Below are 15,400 nucleotides of genomic sequence, written 5' to 3'. Positions count from 1 at the left end.
TTAATGGCAATCGCGCGACTTCCCAGCTTTACTTTATGATCAATAAATGATTTTAAAATTACCAATTCCGCCGTTAATGATTCCGATGGCCATTTTATTGCTCTCCGCAGCCCACAATTCTAAAGTGCATTTACGAGTTGGCGATCTCAGCGTGTAATTTAATTCACTTTTTATTCATTAACAAGACGCTCTTTTTTTTCCACTTGCCATCCATCCACCGTGCAAACACTCTTAATAACCCAAGATCGCGCACTGTGAGATGCTCAATAGCGAAATCACGCGTGGAGATGATCTCAATTCCGTTGTTGCTCCACATGAATATTGTGGTTGGGCATTTGGAGATGAGAGAAAAATGATCGCACAGCGATGACATGAAGTCGCGCATCAACCTTGGCGATTGCATGCAATTTATTGTGGAGTGTAGGATGATTTTCCCAGGCCAAAGAGGGCCAAATTTGGCTTGATGCAGAATGGTTTATTGCTTCCTATCAATTTGAATTTGTCCAATGCATTTTGTGCCTCAATAGCTGCGCTCAATTGACCCACAAATCCGCGATCTTATCGTTCAGTGATTTCACAAGATTCGCACGCAAAATTCACCCCTGCAGATGGTCGCGAAATATGAATTTTCCTGCCCACTATTAATTGCCATTGTTGTGCAAGTGCCATCGAGAGGCAAACAATGGTGTGCAGAAGTCTCTTTCGGATCACTTTGAACGAACACCTTTTTTCACGATGGCAATTAGAGCATCAGCGCGTTGTTTGAATCTCTTCTTTTTTTTTGGCTGTTCCACAGCGAAGACGATTCTTGCACCAATCTGAAATGAAATTGTTTTACACGCTTGAAAGGTTTCAATTTAGGCGTCAGACAATGAACAATGTTAAGCGGTTTATAATGTTTCAATTTGCCGTGTGAGATCTTTAATGTACACACATTAATTTTGAGGTATTAATTGTGGAATTGTGCAAAGGCAGAAATTGTTCAATCTATTGCCAACAGCTTTGGCGTCTTGCGGGGCCAAAAATTCAATGCACTTTCTTGGGACAGCAATTGTTGACGAAGGATTCGGAGCTGTAAATTGAATCAGTTCAGATCGTTTTGCAACACAATCCATCACCATGGATGACGGGAGATGTCATTATATTTTGCAAACGCTCTCCTCGAGATGACGTAAGTTCTGCGCAGACGATCTCAGGTTGATGTCTAACGATGAGCACAAATCTTCAAGTCTTTTCAGTCAGCCGAACAGATTAGGCATTAAAATGTGGAGCAAACGTTGCTCATATCACAGTGATGAGTACAAATGGTCTTGAGATGCCGTGTTGCTCGGAATTTGCTTTTACTCTTTCACTTTCAGTGGTTTTTTTCTACATTTTGAGTAAAAAAAAAAAGCAGCAACAATTGATATACAAAATAGTGTTCTTGATAGGTTAAAGGATCAGACAAGGGGCAGATATTACAGTCGGAAGTGGTGTACAGCTTTTAAGAAAGTGTTGGGAATTGGATGTGGTCAAATATATCAAATATTTGCATTGCAGAAGCTTCTGTTGCAACAAATTGAGGCATTTTCTACTTTCTTGGCCTAGAAAAATGGATTTTAATGCTTTTCTAGGTTATGTAACTGATTTAAAACAGATTTTGATACTAAAATAACCTTTAAGATCATAAAAATTTGTGTTTAACTCGGAATATTTCTCATTTTTTTTATCAGAACTGAGCATTTGTGTTCAAAATAACCTCATATTGAAAGAATAAAAGCTTAGTAATCAATCATAACCTCAAAAACATAACTTTAGTATAAATAAAGTCTCTTTGCTTAGTTATTTCCGTGGTTTGAGCTTCAAAGTGTTAAATAAAACTCAGTATCTAGTAGAAACATTCATAATTTCCCATTTATGGGTTTGAAAGGGTTTAATTTAGTCAAAGGAAGATTTCTGAGCTGCATTCATAACCTCACAATTTGGTTAGAATTTTTGTAAGCATTTTCCAGCGACAAAACTAGGAAATGAATATAGAAATATATTATGAACGAATCCTAGAACATTTCAAATTAGTTCTTACAATCTGAAATTGAAGCATTTGAAAAGGTTTAACTCCTTGAGACAGGCAAACCTGGATTAGATTGTGATCAGATAGAAATGCATGTAATTAACAGACACAATGACAATGATTTTCAATGCTTTTTCTGTGTCTTCTGAATGAATATTTGCGGGAAAATTGATGAATGAATGGCGTTTAATGCTACAAATGCCTTCGTCTTAGGAATATCTGACTTCTCTTCATAACAGCCGCACTCTGTGAAAGCGTGTGCGTCTCTTGTGAGCTGAACTATTAGGATGATAGTACGTGGGATGACTTGTTGCATCCCATCGCTCACTTTGCGTCTGTTGCACAATTTTTGAAACAATTTCCCCTTTTATGCTCTTTGCCTCCTGAGAAATTCCTCAGTGACACATTATCTTTTCATCAAATTTTCTGTCAGCAAGTGATCATCTCCTTGAGACGATGAGAAGGATTAATTATGAGTTTATTGTAGCTTGATTAATACTTCTTTGCTTGGCGCGCGAAAGTGCGCTCATCCGACCCTGAAGCAGCGCGTGTTTGAAAGTGAGTCTAGAAGTGATGCTGAATGTCGTGTTCTCGCGCGTACGCACTTTTCAACGCACATTGTTGCCCATGGGAAGGAGTGGGCTTCAGAGATGACGAATGGTAATCTCCGTTTATTCCATTTATTACAATCTGTTGCACTATTTACACATGAAATGAGGGGATTTGCAGGGTGATCATCGGTGGTTGGCAGTTGATGTATGGGCTCAATAGCCGGAGCCTCGATTCGAGGGATTGTCTCTTGGGTAGCCATCAGCTCCGCCGGGGAAGCCACCTGGCGAGCCTCCTCGACTTCCTGGGCCGCCGCCACCGCCGCCGCCGAATCCACCACGGCTTCCTGGCTGCGAAGCTGCGCCGAAAGCGCCTCTGCCGTCTTGGAAACCCGTCTGTCCGGCTCCAGGACCTCCGCGAGGATATCCAGCATCTCCGCCACCGAAGCCAGCTTGTCCACCTTGACCACCTGCACCACCTGGACCGCCGAATCCGCCCCCGAAGCCCGACGTGCCTTGGCCACCGAATCCACCGGCTCCACTCGGTCCTCCTCTGGAATAGCCAGCATCCCCACCCTCTAGACTGCCTCCTGGATATCCAGCCTGGCCTCCAGCTCCTCCTGGTCCGCCCGACGGATAGCCAGCAGCTCCTCCTGGACCACCTGGACCGCCTGGGCCTCCTGAGGGATAGCCAGCAGCTCCTCCTGGACCGCCTGACGGATAGCCAGCAGCTCCTCCTGGACCTCCTGGACCACCTGGGCCTCCTGAAGGATATCCTCCGGCACCGCCTGTCCCGGAACTATCACCTGACGAATAGACATTCACTTTCAGTGTCCCCCAACGCATAGTTGAGGATTCACTCTGTACCTTCATACTTGATTTGTGGTCGGTAACCGCCTAGATCTGCCTCATATTCTACTATTTGTTTTCTACCATCTGGAAGCAAGACATTGTACTGACCGCTTGTGTAGTCGCCGTCTCTCTGCTCAGAGTGACCGAAGGACAAACCGCTGGGACGGTCCTCTACCTGGTAGTTGAAGTCATACTTCGCTGGCTCCTGCAAAGACATTCCGCAATATTAGCGACACAGTAAGACATGAATCAGAAGTGGGATCAGTGATGTGATATTTCGTTACATTGCTTCCTTGATTGGCACCACCGGATCCTGGGCCGAAGCCTCCGGGTCCTCCGCGTGGGTATCCCTGATCACCACCGAACCCTTGGCCACCCTGGCCGCCGGCGCCGAAAGCGCCTTGGCTTCCGCCCTGAGTTCCGCCCTGACTGCCGCCAGCGCCGAACGAAGGAGTTCCGTAGCTTGATGAGGGGACCTGGCCACCGAATCCTGGCCCTCTCTGGCCGGGAGACTGTCCTGGTGGGCCATAGCTGGAGGAGGGACGCTGGCTTCCGGGTCCCCCAAAGCCACCTGGGCCACCTTGACCTGGCGCTCCGTAAGATGATGAAGGAGTCTGGCCAGCACCGAATCCACCGCGCTGTCCGGGACCACCAAAGCCGCCAGCAGACCCGAGTGCTCCTTGAAACCCACCAGCGCTCTGTCCAGGAGGACCGTAGCTGGACGACGGCTGCTGCGCACCGCCGAATCCTCCGGGACCGCCAGACTGTGCGCCAGGGCCGAATCCACCGGGTCCGCCCTGACCAGGTGGGCCATAAGATGAGGAGGGACGCTGTGATCCGCCAAAGCCGGGCGCTCCAGCTTGTCCAGGTTGACCTGAAACGGCGATAGAGTCAGATGAATATTTACGAAGTCTCTTGAGATCTTACCTTGGCCTCCAAAACCGCCTCCGGGCTGTCCAGGAGCGCCATATGAGCTTGAAGGTCTCTGGCCGCGAGGATCGAAGCTTCCCGGTCCGCCTTGGCCGCCAAATCCGCCGTCCTGGCCTGGAGGGCCGTAGCTAGATGAAGGTCTCTGGGCGCCACCTGCCGGTCCGCCTTGTCCGAAGCCTCCAGGAGTCTGACCAGGAGCACCATAAGAGGAAGACGGTCGCTGAGCGCCCCCGAAAGATCCTCCTGGGCCTCCTTGTTGACCGAATCCATTGGTGCCTGGTTGTCCTGGTGCTCCGTAAGACGACGAAGGCCTCTGCGATCCGGGCTGTGCTCCAAAACCACCCCCAAAGCCATTAGTCTGACCGGGTGGGCCGTAGGAGGATGATGGCCTCTGAGAGGCTCCTCCGAATCCGCCGGCGCCTCCGGTGGGATTGTAGCCGCCACCAGCTTGAGCACCGAAGCCTCCAGCCTGGCTGCCAGTCTGCCCGGGAGGGCCATAGGAGGAGGAAGGACCCCCGAAGCCCCCTCCGCCGCCGCCCCCGCCGAAGGAGGAGCCGCCCTGCTGGCCTGGAGCCGCATAGGACGACGACGGCGGCAAGTAGCTGTTCACTGGCGGCTCCGGGCGCGCACTGACGGCGCACAGAGTGGCCAGCAGCACCACCAAAGTCCAAGACTGAAAGTGAAAGGATCGGAGGTAAATTGAGGCTTCGGCAGAGTGGCGCAATCGAGATGTCTCAAAAAGACGTCTTAAAAATGAAGTGCAAAGATGGATTCCTTTTCCACATTTCCACTAATATTTAATGCCCGTTCACGAAGGAGAATTCACAGTGAAAATGCAAAGATTGGGAGACATCTGCACTGCGCCACGCTGTGTTTCCATTCAAATCACTGTCAGTTTAACCCTCTGGGCGAAGAAGGGCAGCACGAACTGGTCACGTTTGGGGCTTCTTCTTCTGCTTCCAATCACTGAATCCCAGCTCGAGTGGCGAGTGATGTATTGAGAACAGCGCCACGAGGGTTAGAGCAGAACGCGATAGTATAATTGAATGATGTGTGTTGCTTCGTACCTTCCACATTTGCTTATGATTGTTTCTCGCACTGAAGCACCAAAAGTCGATGGGGAAAAATGAGAGATGATTCTTGATAGAAGCACACTGATCGTTTTGGACAATTCCCTTGTGACTGATCCAGCAAGTACGGAAAGTCTTCTATTTATACAGAAAAGCCATAAGTCACTGTCGACGTGAGATGCGCGGTAGCTCCGAATGGTAGTCGCGCTGTTGCATCCCGTGGCGGATGGGGAAGAATGCATGCAATCATTAGATGTGAGTGAGATGGGAGACTCTCTGCTTTGATATAAATTCGCGCAGACTCTCTTCCTCTGTGTTGGATATGCCTTTTAATGCCTCTTTAAGTGGTGTGTCTGCTCTTGGGCTTTCCTTTCCATAATGTTACAATCACCTCCTCACCAGGCGCTCTCAGGCCACGATCGCATGTGTTGCAATGGCCCCGAGAGTGGCGTTTGCATCCCATAGGAATCACTGTTCACATCGCGCACAATTCCGCTTCAGTCGCCGCATGTCACCATCTGTGATGATGATTAATAGGACGAAATGTGGCTAATCAATTGCCTGAAATCTATGCACACAATTTGCCATGTGTGTGTCAGCAATTATGTGAAGCATCCGTGGAAGGTCGCCGAGGATCTCTTCTGCTTATGTGATGTCTTTTTGACTATTGGCAAACAATTGCATCGCCCAAGGGGGAGATAATAGCGTCAGAAGTGATGTACAGCTCAGAAGAAGAGGTTAAGAACTCACAAACTTCCTTTCCTGTGAGCTTCTTTCACTGACTAATCATCCCGATTCTTGGGATTTCTTCTGGATTGTACGAGAAAACGATAATTTTCTAGGTTATGTAACGAATCAAGTACAAATTTAGTGAATAATTCGCATTTTAATACATAAATTCTTATGCTTAAGTCACCAAGATTGCTAGTCATTGGCAGAATAAAACATTTTTATTCAATAAATGTTACTTTTTTGAATCTTTGACGCTGAAAAAACCACTGCAAATTGTGTTAAAGTTGACCATAACCTCAAAAATATTGATTTGAACTTGGAAAATGTTTTTTTAGGCAACTTTCTGTACGTTTTTGACTCTGAATTAGCAATTTTCTAAGTTTAGTAACGATTTTATCATATAGAAAGCTTTTAATTTGAGGATTTTAGGATCTTTTGGTGAAAATTTTTGAGGTTATGGTCGGAAAAGACGCTCAAAATGGCGTTTAAAAGTGGATTTTTACAGAAATATCGCATAAAATCTGAAGATATTTCTTTTTATTTGCGATTTATCGTGGAAACAGTCTTGGTGGTACAGATTAAGAGCACATTATCTCCCCCTTGGCATCTCCTTTCCAGCTCTTGCGATCCACTTGATTATATTTTTCAACACTCTTGCACAATTGCAGCACGTGGTGAGATTTCATAAGCTTATCTCTGCATCTCGCCGGGGAATCTTCGCGGCTCTCCAGAGAAATTCCTCGTCGTGTGATGGCAGAAAGTGAAAGAACCCTGCGCAATGTCGCCCGAGGATTGGGAAATGATGCCCTCCGTGTCGATAAATCCTCATTTATTAGGGCGCGGGAGGATCGCCTGTCGTGCTGGCGATGGTCAGTGAATCTCTGGGTGATGCAGAGATGCGCGGAGGTGTCAGAAAGAGGTTAATCGCTTCATGCGAGAGAGGATTTCGCGCTGCGCCATTTGACGGATTGACGGGTGAATGTCAGTTAATATGTTAATTTTATGACTATGAGTGAGACATGGAGTGCAAAAAAGCGATGCATCGTGCACCAGTTCTCAAAATAGACAAATGATGTTTGTCTTGCGATGGTGAATCATCTCCCCTTCGAAAATCAATTTCAGCCTCTAATGTCACACCGCTTGATGAGCCCAGCGAACAGGACAGAGCAATTGCTGTGCACTGACGGAGTGGATGTGCCGATTTGAGGCACTTTCTGCCACATCAATTGACTCTGTCTGTGGGTGGCAATTAAATTTACAATTTGCTCACCATCTCGAAGGTTCTCTCTATTTCGGCAAGACACTGATGGGATGAAAGGAAGAGAACTTGAGCGCCAAGAATGGGCTTTTATCACATGAAATCTCTAAACAGAGATTAATACGAGGCGACGCGATGAGTTGCAAAATTTTTGGATTGTAACTCGGAAAAGTGAGGCAAAAAGACTCAAAGGCTCACGATTCACTTCACAATACCAAAGTCGGCGAATTGCAGTTTAATTTGGCGGGAAGATGTGAAGGAGGCGGCAGAAGAGTCAGAGCAAGAGATGAGAGGTGATGAATTCTATTTATTTGCATACAGAACATATTCAAGAGTCGCACAGACACACAATTTATGTAATTTCCGCGCAGTAAGCCCGAAAATCGTCGTGACAAATCCAAGTGGAATTGAGCATTTTTGAAATTGTTGCGCTCATTACTGCCGATCTTCGGCGTGAACATATTGGATCCCATGCGGAAGACGATCGATCTTCGCATTATGTTTCGCGCCATTGCACTATTATTTAACCATTAGTGCTGTGGATTTCGGTCAGATGTTTTCCAGTGTCCCGATTGAGAGACTGTGATTTCTGGTTGAATTCAGACGGCGCAGAGACGAAAGACTTCAATGCTTCGGGTTTGTCGCTTGTGATTTGAATAATTGCCGCGATATAGGCAAATTTTGGCACAGAGTTGAAACTTCTCAGTCATTTTCTAGATGAATTTCGCTAAATTCATTTCTAAGATCACACCCAATGCTTTGTAATCCGGATTGCATGCAAATTAACATTGAATGGAAATTGTCTCAGTGAAATTTCGAACGTTTTAGAGAGTTAATTTAATGTAGAGTCACTTATTATCGATGAAACTTACTTATAGGGCACAAATTACTAAAAGCCAAGGGAGAGATAATACAATCAGAAGTGGTGTACAGCTCAGAAGAAATATTTAAGAAGTGGAAGTATTGAAAAACTTACTGTATTCCTTTTCTGATTGCTTACTTTATTGATTAATTATCTTAATTCTTAGGATTTCTTTCAATTTATACGAAGAATCAATTTTAAACATCTTTTTCTAGGTTATGTAAGAAATCACGAACGGATTTAGTGAATAATTTGCATTTTAGCAAATCAATTTTTATCCTAAAGTCGCCAAGATTGCTAGTAATTGGCAAAATTTAACATCTTCATGCGATAAATGTTGCTTTTTTTTAAATCTTTTAAGACGAAAAACACTCAAATTGTGTTGAAATCGAACATAACCTCAAAAATAGTCATGTGGACTCATTTAAAAAGCTATTTGGACTCTGAATTAGCAGTTTTGATGTCATTTCCAAATCAATCGGATCATTTTGTGATCTAGAAATCTCCCAAAGGAAGTTTTTGTTATATTTTGAGGTTATGGTCATAAAAAATGTCTAAAATGTGTTTTAAATGGATTAAATGGGCAACTGAGGCTCAGTGATCAATGCGATTGACTCTTAACGCTCGTGTGTTCGAATTCCAGCGATTGCAAATGTTCGAACTTCGATAATTTCGGTTGTTGTTGAATGTTCCAGCTGAAACATACACTTCAGTGGAATTGTCTTTCGCGATCTGTTCATATATAAATATGGATTTTAGAATCACCTTTGTTTGGTCGGCAAACAAATCTTCTCTAATGAACGAAGGTTTTTACTCACCATATTTTCCAGTACTTACTTAACGTTTTTTTTGTGTGAAACGAAGAGATGTTCAAGATTCATGAGCAGAAATTTATGATCTGGGAAACGACTTTTCCTCATCTCTGAATGATTGAGATCACATGATGATGAATTTCAAGGTGATAATTCAAGTGAAACACACTTAAAGTCGCTTGTGATGATTTATTGCAAGGCTTATTAATGCGAGAAGTTCTATTTCAAGTGAATCTCTCAAATTTCCGATCATAAAGTGTCATTCTGTTTATTATGCGCACGCATTAGAATGTCATTTGGCGGATTGTCGAAGACTCGTTTGTCTTGACAAAGCGTATAAAGTGAAGTAGCAAACTGCTTTGTTTATGATCTTCACAGCTATTAAGAGATGCGGCGATCTTAAGACACTGAAGCACACGCATTCCAATGAAATCGTCATTTATTACTTCAGAATGTAAATTACTATAAATTACACGTAATTATGAAATAGAATTGATTCTGTACATTGTATAGAGAGCTTCAGAGCCATCAAGGGTGGCTCCATTCAGTAATACTTGCTCCATCTCACATTAGCGCCTATTCTACCTAGTATCTGTAGCCCTGGTCGTTGCTCGCCTGTCCGTAGGGGCCCGAAGGGTAGGTCGGCGTGCCCTCGTACGTGACTTCGGCGTTGTAGCCGTTCTTCCAGTCTGCCGTGTAACGCACGACCTGCACGCGGCCGTCGGGCATCGCTGTGCGGTATTCGCCTCGTGTCACGTCGCCGTCGCTCACGGCCTTGTGTGAGTAGTCGTTCTGGGTGGGGGCGTCGTTCACGGAATAGGCGAACTCGAAGGGCATGCCGGGCTCGTGATGGTGGTGCTGCAAAGAGTGCAAGAAGATCAAGTTTTGCGTCTCGATCACATCAAATGCCAAAGTCGAGTGCTTACGTCTTCGGCTGGCGGCTGGTATGGCCGCGGAGGTGCCGGCGGACGGGGCTGCTGAGGCTGTGGCGGAGGTCGTGGGAAGGGCACCTGCGTGGGATTCTGTCCAGATGGGAAGGGCAAGTTGGGCTTGTCGTAGTTGTAGCCTTTCTCCGGTGGCAAGTACTGATTCCGACCGGCGCCAATATCGCCAAAGGCATTGGCAACGCACACGAGAAGGCACTGCAGAAAAAGAGGGAGATCAGAAGGAGTGCATGAGACAAATTGGCAAACACCGCGCATATTTTGCACACAATGAGACCCGTGATTTATCTGTGCAAAATGGCCCATTTTGCTCCCGCAACAGCGTCACATCACGGTCTTTTCCCCCAAGGGGCAAATCACAAGATGATTTTTGAGGAAACGCAATCTTCTTTAATCAAATAATCAATTATTTGAGTAAAATAATCAAAAAATTATTACTTTGCCAAGTGAAATTGTAAAAAGAATTAAAAAAAAAATCTAATTCTAAATTAAATAATAAAAAAAAATATTTTCCCAAATAAAATTACAAAATTATCAAAGTTAGTCAAATTCTGAATTTAATAATAAAAAAGAAGATTATTTCCAATCAATGAAAATTCCCAATATTCACAATTATTCAATTATATTAAAAATTTTGATTAAATTTTGAATTTTGAATGAAAAATCAAAATTTCAATAAGAATCTCGGATAATCAAAAAGAATTATTGAATAATCACAAAGCTATAATAATCTCAACTTGCCAGTGACTTTCCCCTTGCCTTTTCCCCCGCAAATTCAGAGTCTTTCTCGAGTGTCTCGACTATTCACCACCACCAGGCGTCTCCACTGTGCGATTTATGATTGTATGGCAATTGAGATTGCCCAACGATTAATTATGATGCTCCATTATCACAATAAATTACAACTTTATGTGGCATCCTTATCGGATGCCACTCGACACACATTGCGACAGATTATTGAGCATTGTCCCCAACAGTGGCTCATAAACATCTCGCGCGCATCCCACGAGATTGATCGACGCTGACGACGCGGAGCGTCTCTATTTCTTAATTCTGCGCCTTCGTGGCTTCGCGGGGCGCAGAAAAGAGAGTGAGTCATGAGATGAGGATAGAAAGGTGAGGGAAAAGTTATTGATTACACATGGGGAGTCCAAATTGAGATTGTATAACAAATTTTTGCTGCTGATTATGTTCTTGAACAAAGCAAGACACAACATTGGAAGATGTACAGAAAGTGACTCCACTTGTTGTGTGGTATTTCAGCAATCTCCCAGGCGAAGAATCACATATTTTATGCCTTACAAAGTCCACTCGATCGCATGGTAGAGCAGGTGAACTCCTCTTCTATTTCACATGGCGATTGCCGCGCGATGTATTTTAAATGCAATGTGACAACAAATCGTGTCACGCGGCGTCTCGAAAAAAAAAACGGCGAGTTATGTGAATTGAGATGCAAAGTGCAATTAAAAGGAGCCTCGCAAGCGGATATCAATGGGTTCTTGCTCACTCATCGCGTCTTTTGAGGTGGTATTTGACGAGTGCATGCAATCCGGCTGACCTTTGTGCATCATTAAATGGGAATTGAGTGGCGAAATGGAACATTGAGTTCATTTGCTCTCGCAATGGACCTTTTGTCTCAACATCTCAGTGTGCTTTTCGCGCATTGATTTATGCCTTGCAAGACAATATTGTGCTGGAACCAATCGGCACAGCAATCAAATCAATCAGTTGGGAATTATTGCTAAGTGGAAAATGAAAGGGTCACAATTTTAATTAATATCCTTCATAGCTCGTCAGTTGTTAGATTCACTGAATTGATTTGTGATGAGACACATTTTAATGCTTCACAGCATTGTTTGTTCCAATAAATCTCGCATTGGCATCTGCTCAAGGATAATGAGATGTGTTTGTGAAGTGCTAATTGGATAACGAGTGTGCTCTTCTATGAATCATTAATAAGGCTTCGTCAGATTGATGATTTGAGGGTCTCATCGGCAGCACAGGTACGGGAAATTGGGCATAATTGCGATCATCACAATGCAATGTCAATTGGATGATTTGCCCTCTAAATCATGAAACAATCAATTGTCCAATTGCTCGAATCCTCCTATAAATGGCAAATTTGACCATTGCGGTCAAGGTTGCGTCACTTACAACGTATCTCAGCATTCTGTCGCACGCACTAAAGTCCGTTTAATCCCTTTGAAAGATGCACTCACGAGTCACAAGAACGACACACGGGTGAATTGAAACTGCCTCGGCGGGAGGTTTTGTGTGAATAAAGGATTCTGCACGGCCGCCCGCCTTTTATACCGTCGCGCCCGTGAGCGGGTCTTCCGTGAAAGGTGGGCTTCTCCGAAGAGAGCCAGCGTCCCGGAGTCTCCATGGCTGCGCTCTCGATGGTGGGGATCGCATTTGGAGGGAGTTTGAGAGAGTCATCTCTCTCGACGTGTGGCAGAATTTGGAGTTGAGAAGCGCTGGCGCAATTTCTTGACACTCTTCTAGATCTCCTCAACTCTTCTTTCCACCGAAAGAAGGTGGGAAAATCTTTAATCCGCCGCCAAAGTTGCAATTTTTCACCAATTCCGATGATCTTGACCATCTTTTAAAAGGTCTCTCGAATCTTTGAAACCCTTTCGAAGAACGCAATGTTGTGGGATAAGCAGAAGTAGAACTTTTTAATGTGTTTTGAAGACTTAAGTACAGATTTCCAAAGTCGTATTTCAAATGGACGACTTAAAAATTGCCAAATAGAACGATAAATTTTTATAGTTGTTCAACCAAGGGAAGTTTTTGCGCTCTTTCAAGGCACTTAATTTTCAATTTGAACTGTTTGAACTTCAATTTCTGTGAAAATGCGATTCTGAAAATCTGTTCTCAAATCTTGATGCAATCGTAGTGAAAAATGCTTGAGAAATATGAGAAATTTAATTACTTTACACATAATAAATCAAAAAGGATAAGAAAGTAAAGAAAACACATATTTTAAGCACTGTCAAAGCTTTGGAAGTGTTAGGAAGTGGTGTACACAGTTTAGCCGTACTATCTCCCCCTTGGTTAATCACTTGATGGTGAATCTTAACACGATTCGCAGTGAATGAGTTGAAAATTTGAAAGTAATTTATTATTATGGCATTATTTTGGCTGCAAGTTCTCTCTAAAAGACTGAATTGTCCATCTTCTCACCTGTTTCTTACCTCACGCATTCTACTCAATCAACTAACATCGCCCCCAGCACAATAAATCAACAATGCTGCCAAACAGTGGAACCAAGAAGCTTTCATTGCGAAGACCTTTCGGAGGGCATCAACTGTGGCGTTTTGCTCATCTCCACAAAAGCTGCAATTACAATCACTTTCGGAAGAGGCATAAAAATGTGTGTAAGTCTTCTGGATGTAATTATTTAGCATAATCTCGTAGTTATAATATTGTTGCGATTCAATGTCGCCACTTTTTTTCCCATCAACGTCGGCAAATCCGCCACAATGGAGGTGTACATAAAATTCTTTAATGATTATTTGCCTTATTTTTTCCAATCTCACAAAAGCCGCGGCGCCTTGGCGAGCGCGTCGAGATGATCGCGAGTCACGAATTGTAATTGACGACAAGATTTTTGGGAATCCGCGCGCGATGAAATTGCCGGACATCATGTTTTATGCTATATGGATGATGGGGAAGATGCCCTTTTGCGTGCGCTCGCGTGTGTGTGGGAAAATGAAGCCTCCGTGGAATTGTTCATGAGATTTCGTGCGGTGAGATTAGGTTTGAGGAGGGAATCAAAAAAAAATCAATCAATTGCACACTCATCTAATAAATCTCACTCGATTTGGTCCGCGGAGTGATCGCGAGGGGGGCAAAAAAAAAGACGGATTCACCATTGGAGTGTAATCAAAATTTGATTTTACTACACATTCCCCGGTGTCTCTTTGTTTTGGCTCCAGCATAATTTGTCTTACATGATTCTTCGGAGATGGTGTAATTCGAGATCATTACGAAATTGTGCTGCCCGGCGATGGAGGAAATACACACTCTTCTGTGCATGGTTTTCCCTTCGCTCTGGCGATCTCTTTTGACAAGTTTCACGTCCGTGTCACTCCGCGACACGCCAAATCGCGTCAAATGCCAAACGCGGAAGAGCCGCGAGGAATTCCAACTTCACCCTCGCAAATATCTTGCATAATGGGGACTTTATGAACGGGTGGAATAATTAAAAACCTATAAAATGCGCTCAATTGAGTAACACTTTAGCGTCAGCATTGACATAATTAAGCCAAAAAAGAGATTGAACTGATCGATATTTGCAACGTAATTGTTGGTTGAATTTCGGGTAGCAAATTCACATGCCCAACATTATGACTTTTCGAAAGTTTTATTGGGCAAATTAGCATTTTTTCCACTGCAGCTTTATTAAGCAGTAATGCTGGGCATTGTATGTAATTATGCCGGTTCAATTTTATGAGGTGTTCATGAGATTGTTCTTTTGCTGGCATCTTTCTCCCACGAACAGTGAACTTAAAAATCGCACAGTCAAAAGTACACTCGGAGAAAAGTGTGAAGTTGCTGATAATGAAGAAAAAAAAAAAAACCTTCTTGACTTCATAAAGTATTTATTTTTAATTATAATTTAACAGTGACAAATTGAGAGAGCAATAATTTAAATTGTTCACGACATTTAAAAGTTTTTCTTCTCATTCATATTTTATGTAAGAATGGGAATAGATCAGGGGAAAGTATATCAGTGTGGCTTACCAATTATAATTGCGTCTGTTCAGTTTTGGTGTCGCGGTATTACTAAATTTCTCCTCCTCCTCGCGACGGTCTCCTTAAATCTTACTCTACTAGGGCGCCCTCTACACTACTTCTCTCAACCTTCTCCACACGGCCATTCCTGGCCTTGCATTCGTCCCGAATGCACACTTCCTGGCCACGGCTTCAAGATGTCCGCCGCTCCATACGTCGTCTCCGACCCATCGAAATCTCCTGACTTTTTCACCTTGTATCGATCGTTCGGCAAAATCTCCACAATCCTATATGGTCCGATGAATTTCGGCTTCACCTTGGCGCCCGTCTCGAACTGCGTCTTCTTCAGAGCTACCAAATCTCCTTCCTGGTACTTCCGAGCTGGTCGGCTTCTCAGATTGTAAGCCTTACGACTTTTCTCCTGGACCTTCTCGATACTAAGTCGAGCTTGCTTCCTCAGCACATCGCGCTGTTCGCCAAATTGAGCCTTCTGCTCTTCCTCAAGAATCTCAACAATCTTTTTGTCCTCAGGATGTTTCATCTTCACTCCAATCAACACTTCACACGGCGTACTCTCAATTGATCTCTGATGTGATGAGTTG

General features: G+C 43.9%; 2 protein-coding genes across 2 annotated transcripts; both read right to left on the bottom strand.

Annotated features, from left to right (window-relative positions):
• Nucleotides 1-2,814: 2,814 nt before the first annotated feature.
• On the bottom strand, nt 2,815-7,952 carry LOC132266090 (pro-resilin). Its single transcript, XM_059766927.1, has 6 exons — nt 7,656-7,952; nt 7,320-7,418; nt 4,378-5,053; nt 3,799-4,324; nt 3,466-3,659; nt 2,815-3,404 (listed from the first exon to the last, which is right to left on the bottom strand). Exons 1-6 carry the CDS (start codon nt 7,950-7,952, stop codon nt 2,815-2,817), a joined length of 2,382 nt encoding a protein of 793 aa, XP_059622910.1.
• Nucleotides 7,953-9,294: 1,342 nt separating this feature from the next.
• On the bottom strand, nt 9,295-12,329 carry LOC132265580 (pro-resilin-like). Its single transcript, XM_059766300.1, has 3 exons — nt 12,213-12,329; nt 10,041-10,256; nt 9,295-9,972 (listed from the first exon to the last, which is right to left on the bottom strand). The coding sequence occupies exons 1-3, from the start codon at nt 12,225-12,227 to the stop codon at nt 9,700-9,702; spliced, it is 504 nt and encodes a 167-aa protein (XP_059622283.1). The 5' UTR covers nt 12,228-12,329; the 3' UTR covers nt 9,295-9,699.
• Nucleotides 12,330-15,400: the final 3,071 nt, after the last annotated feature.

The sequence above is a fragment of the Phlebotomus argentipes genome, unplaced genomic scaffold, assembly GCF_947086385.1.
Source record: "Phlebotomus argentipes unplaced genomic scaffold, Phlebotomus argentipes genome assembly contig_5, whole genome shotgun sequence".
NCBI lineage: Eukaryota > Metazoa > Arthropoda > Insecta > Diptera > Psychodidae > Phlebotomus > Phlebotomus argentipes.
This window is presented reverse-complemented; position numbering and strand designations above follow the sequence as displayed.

Bases quoted from the DNA above. Each gene is read 5' to 3' on its own strand.
- LOC132265580 (XM_059766300.1), bottom strand. The intron at 9,973-10,040 runs GTAAGCACTCGA...CACTCTTTGCAG, and splicing joins ACCAGCCGCCAGCCGAAGAC to CACCACCATCACGAGCCCGG.
- LOC132266090 (XM_059766927.1), bottom strand. From the start codon at position 7,952: ATGGCGCGAAACATAATGCGAAGATCGATCGTCTTCCGCATGGGATCC. The intron at 4,325-4,377 runs GTAAGATCTCAA...TCGCCGTTTCAG, and splicing joins AGGCGGTTTTGGAGGCCAAG to GTCAACCTGGACAAGCTGGA. The intron at 3,405-3,465 runs GTACAGAGTGAA...TCTATTCGTCAG, and splicing joins ACCACAAATCAAGTATGAAG to GTGATAGTTCCGGGACAGGC.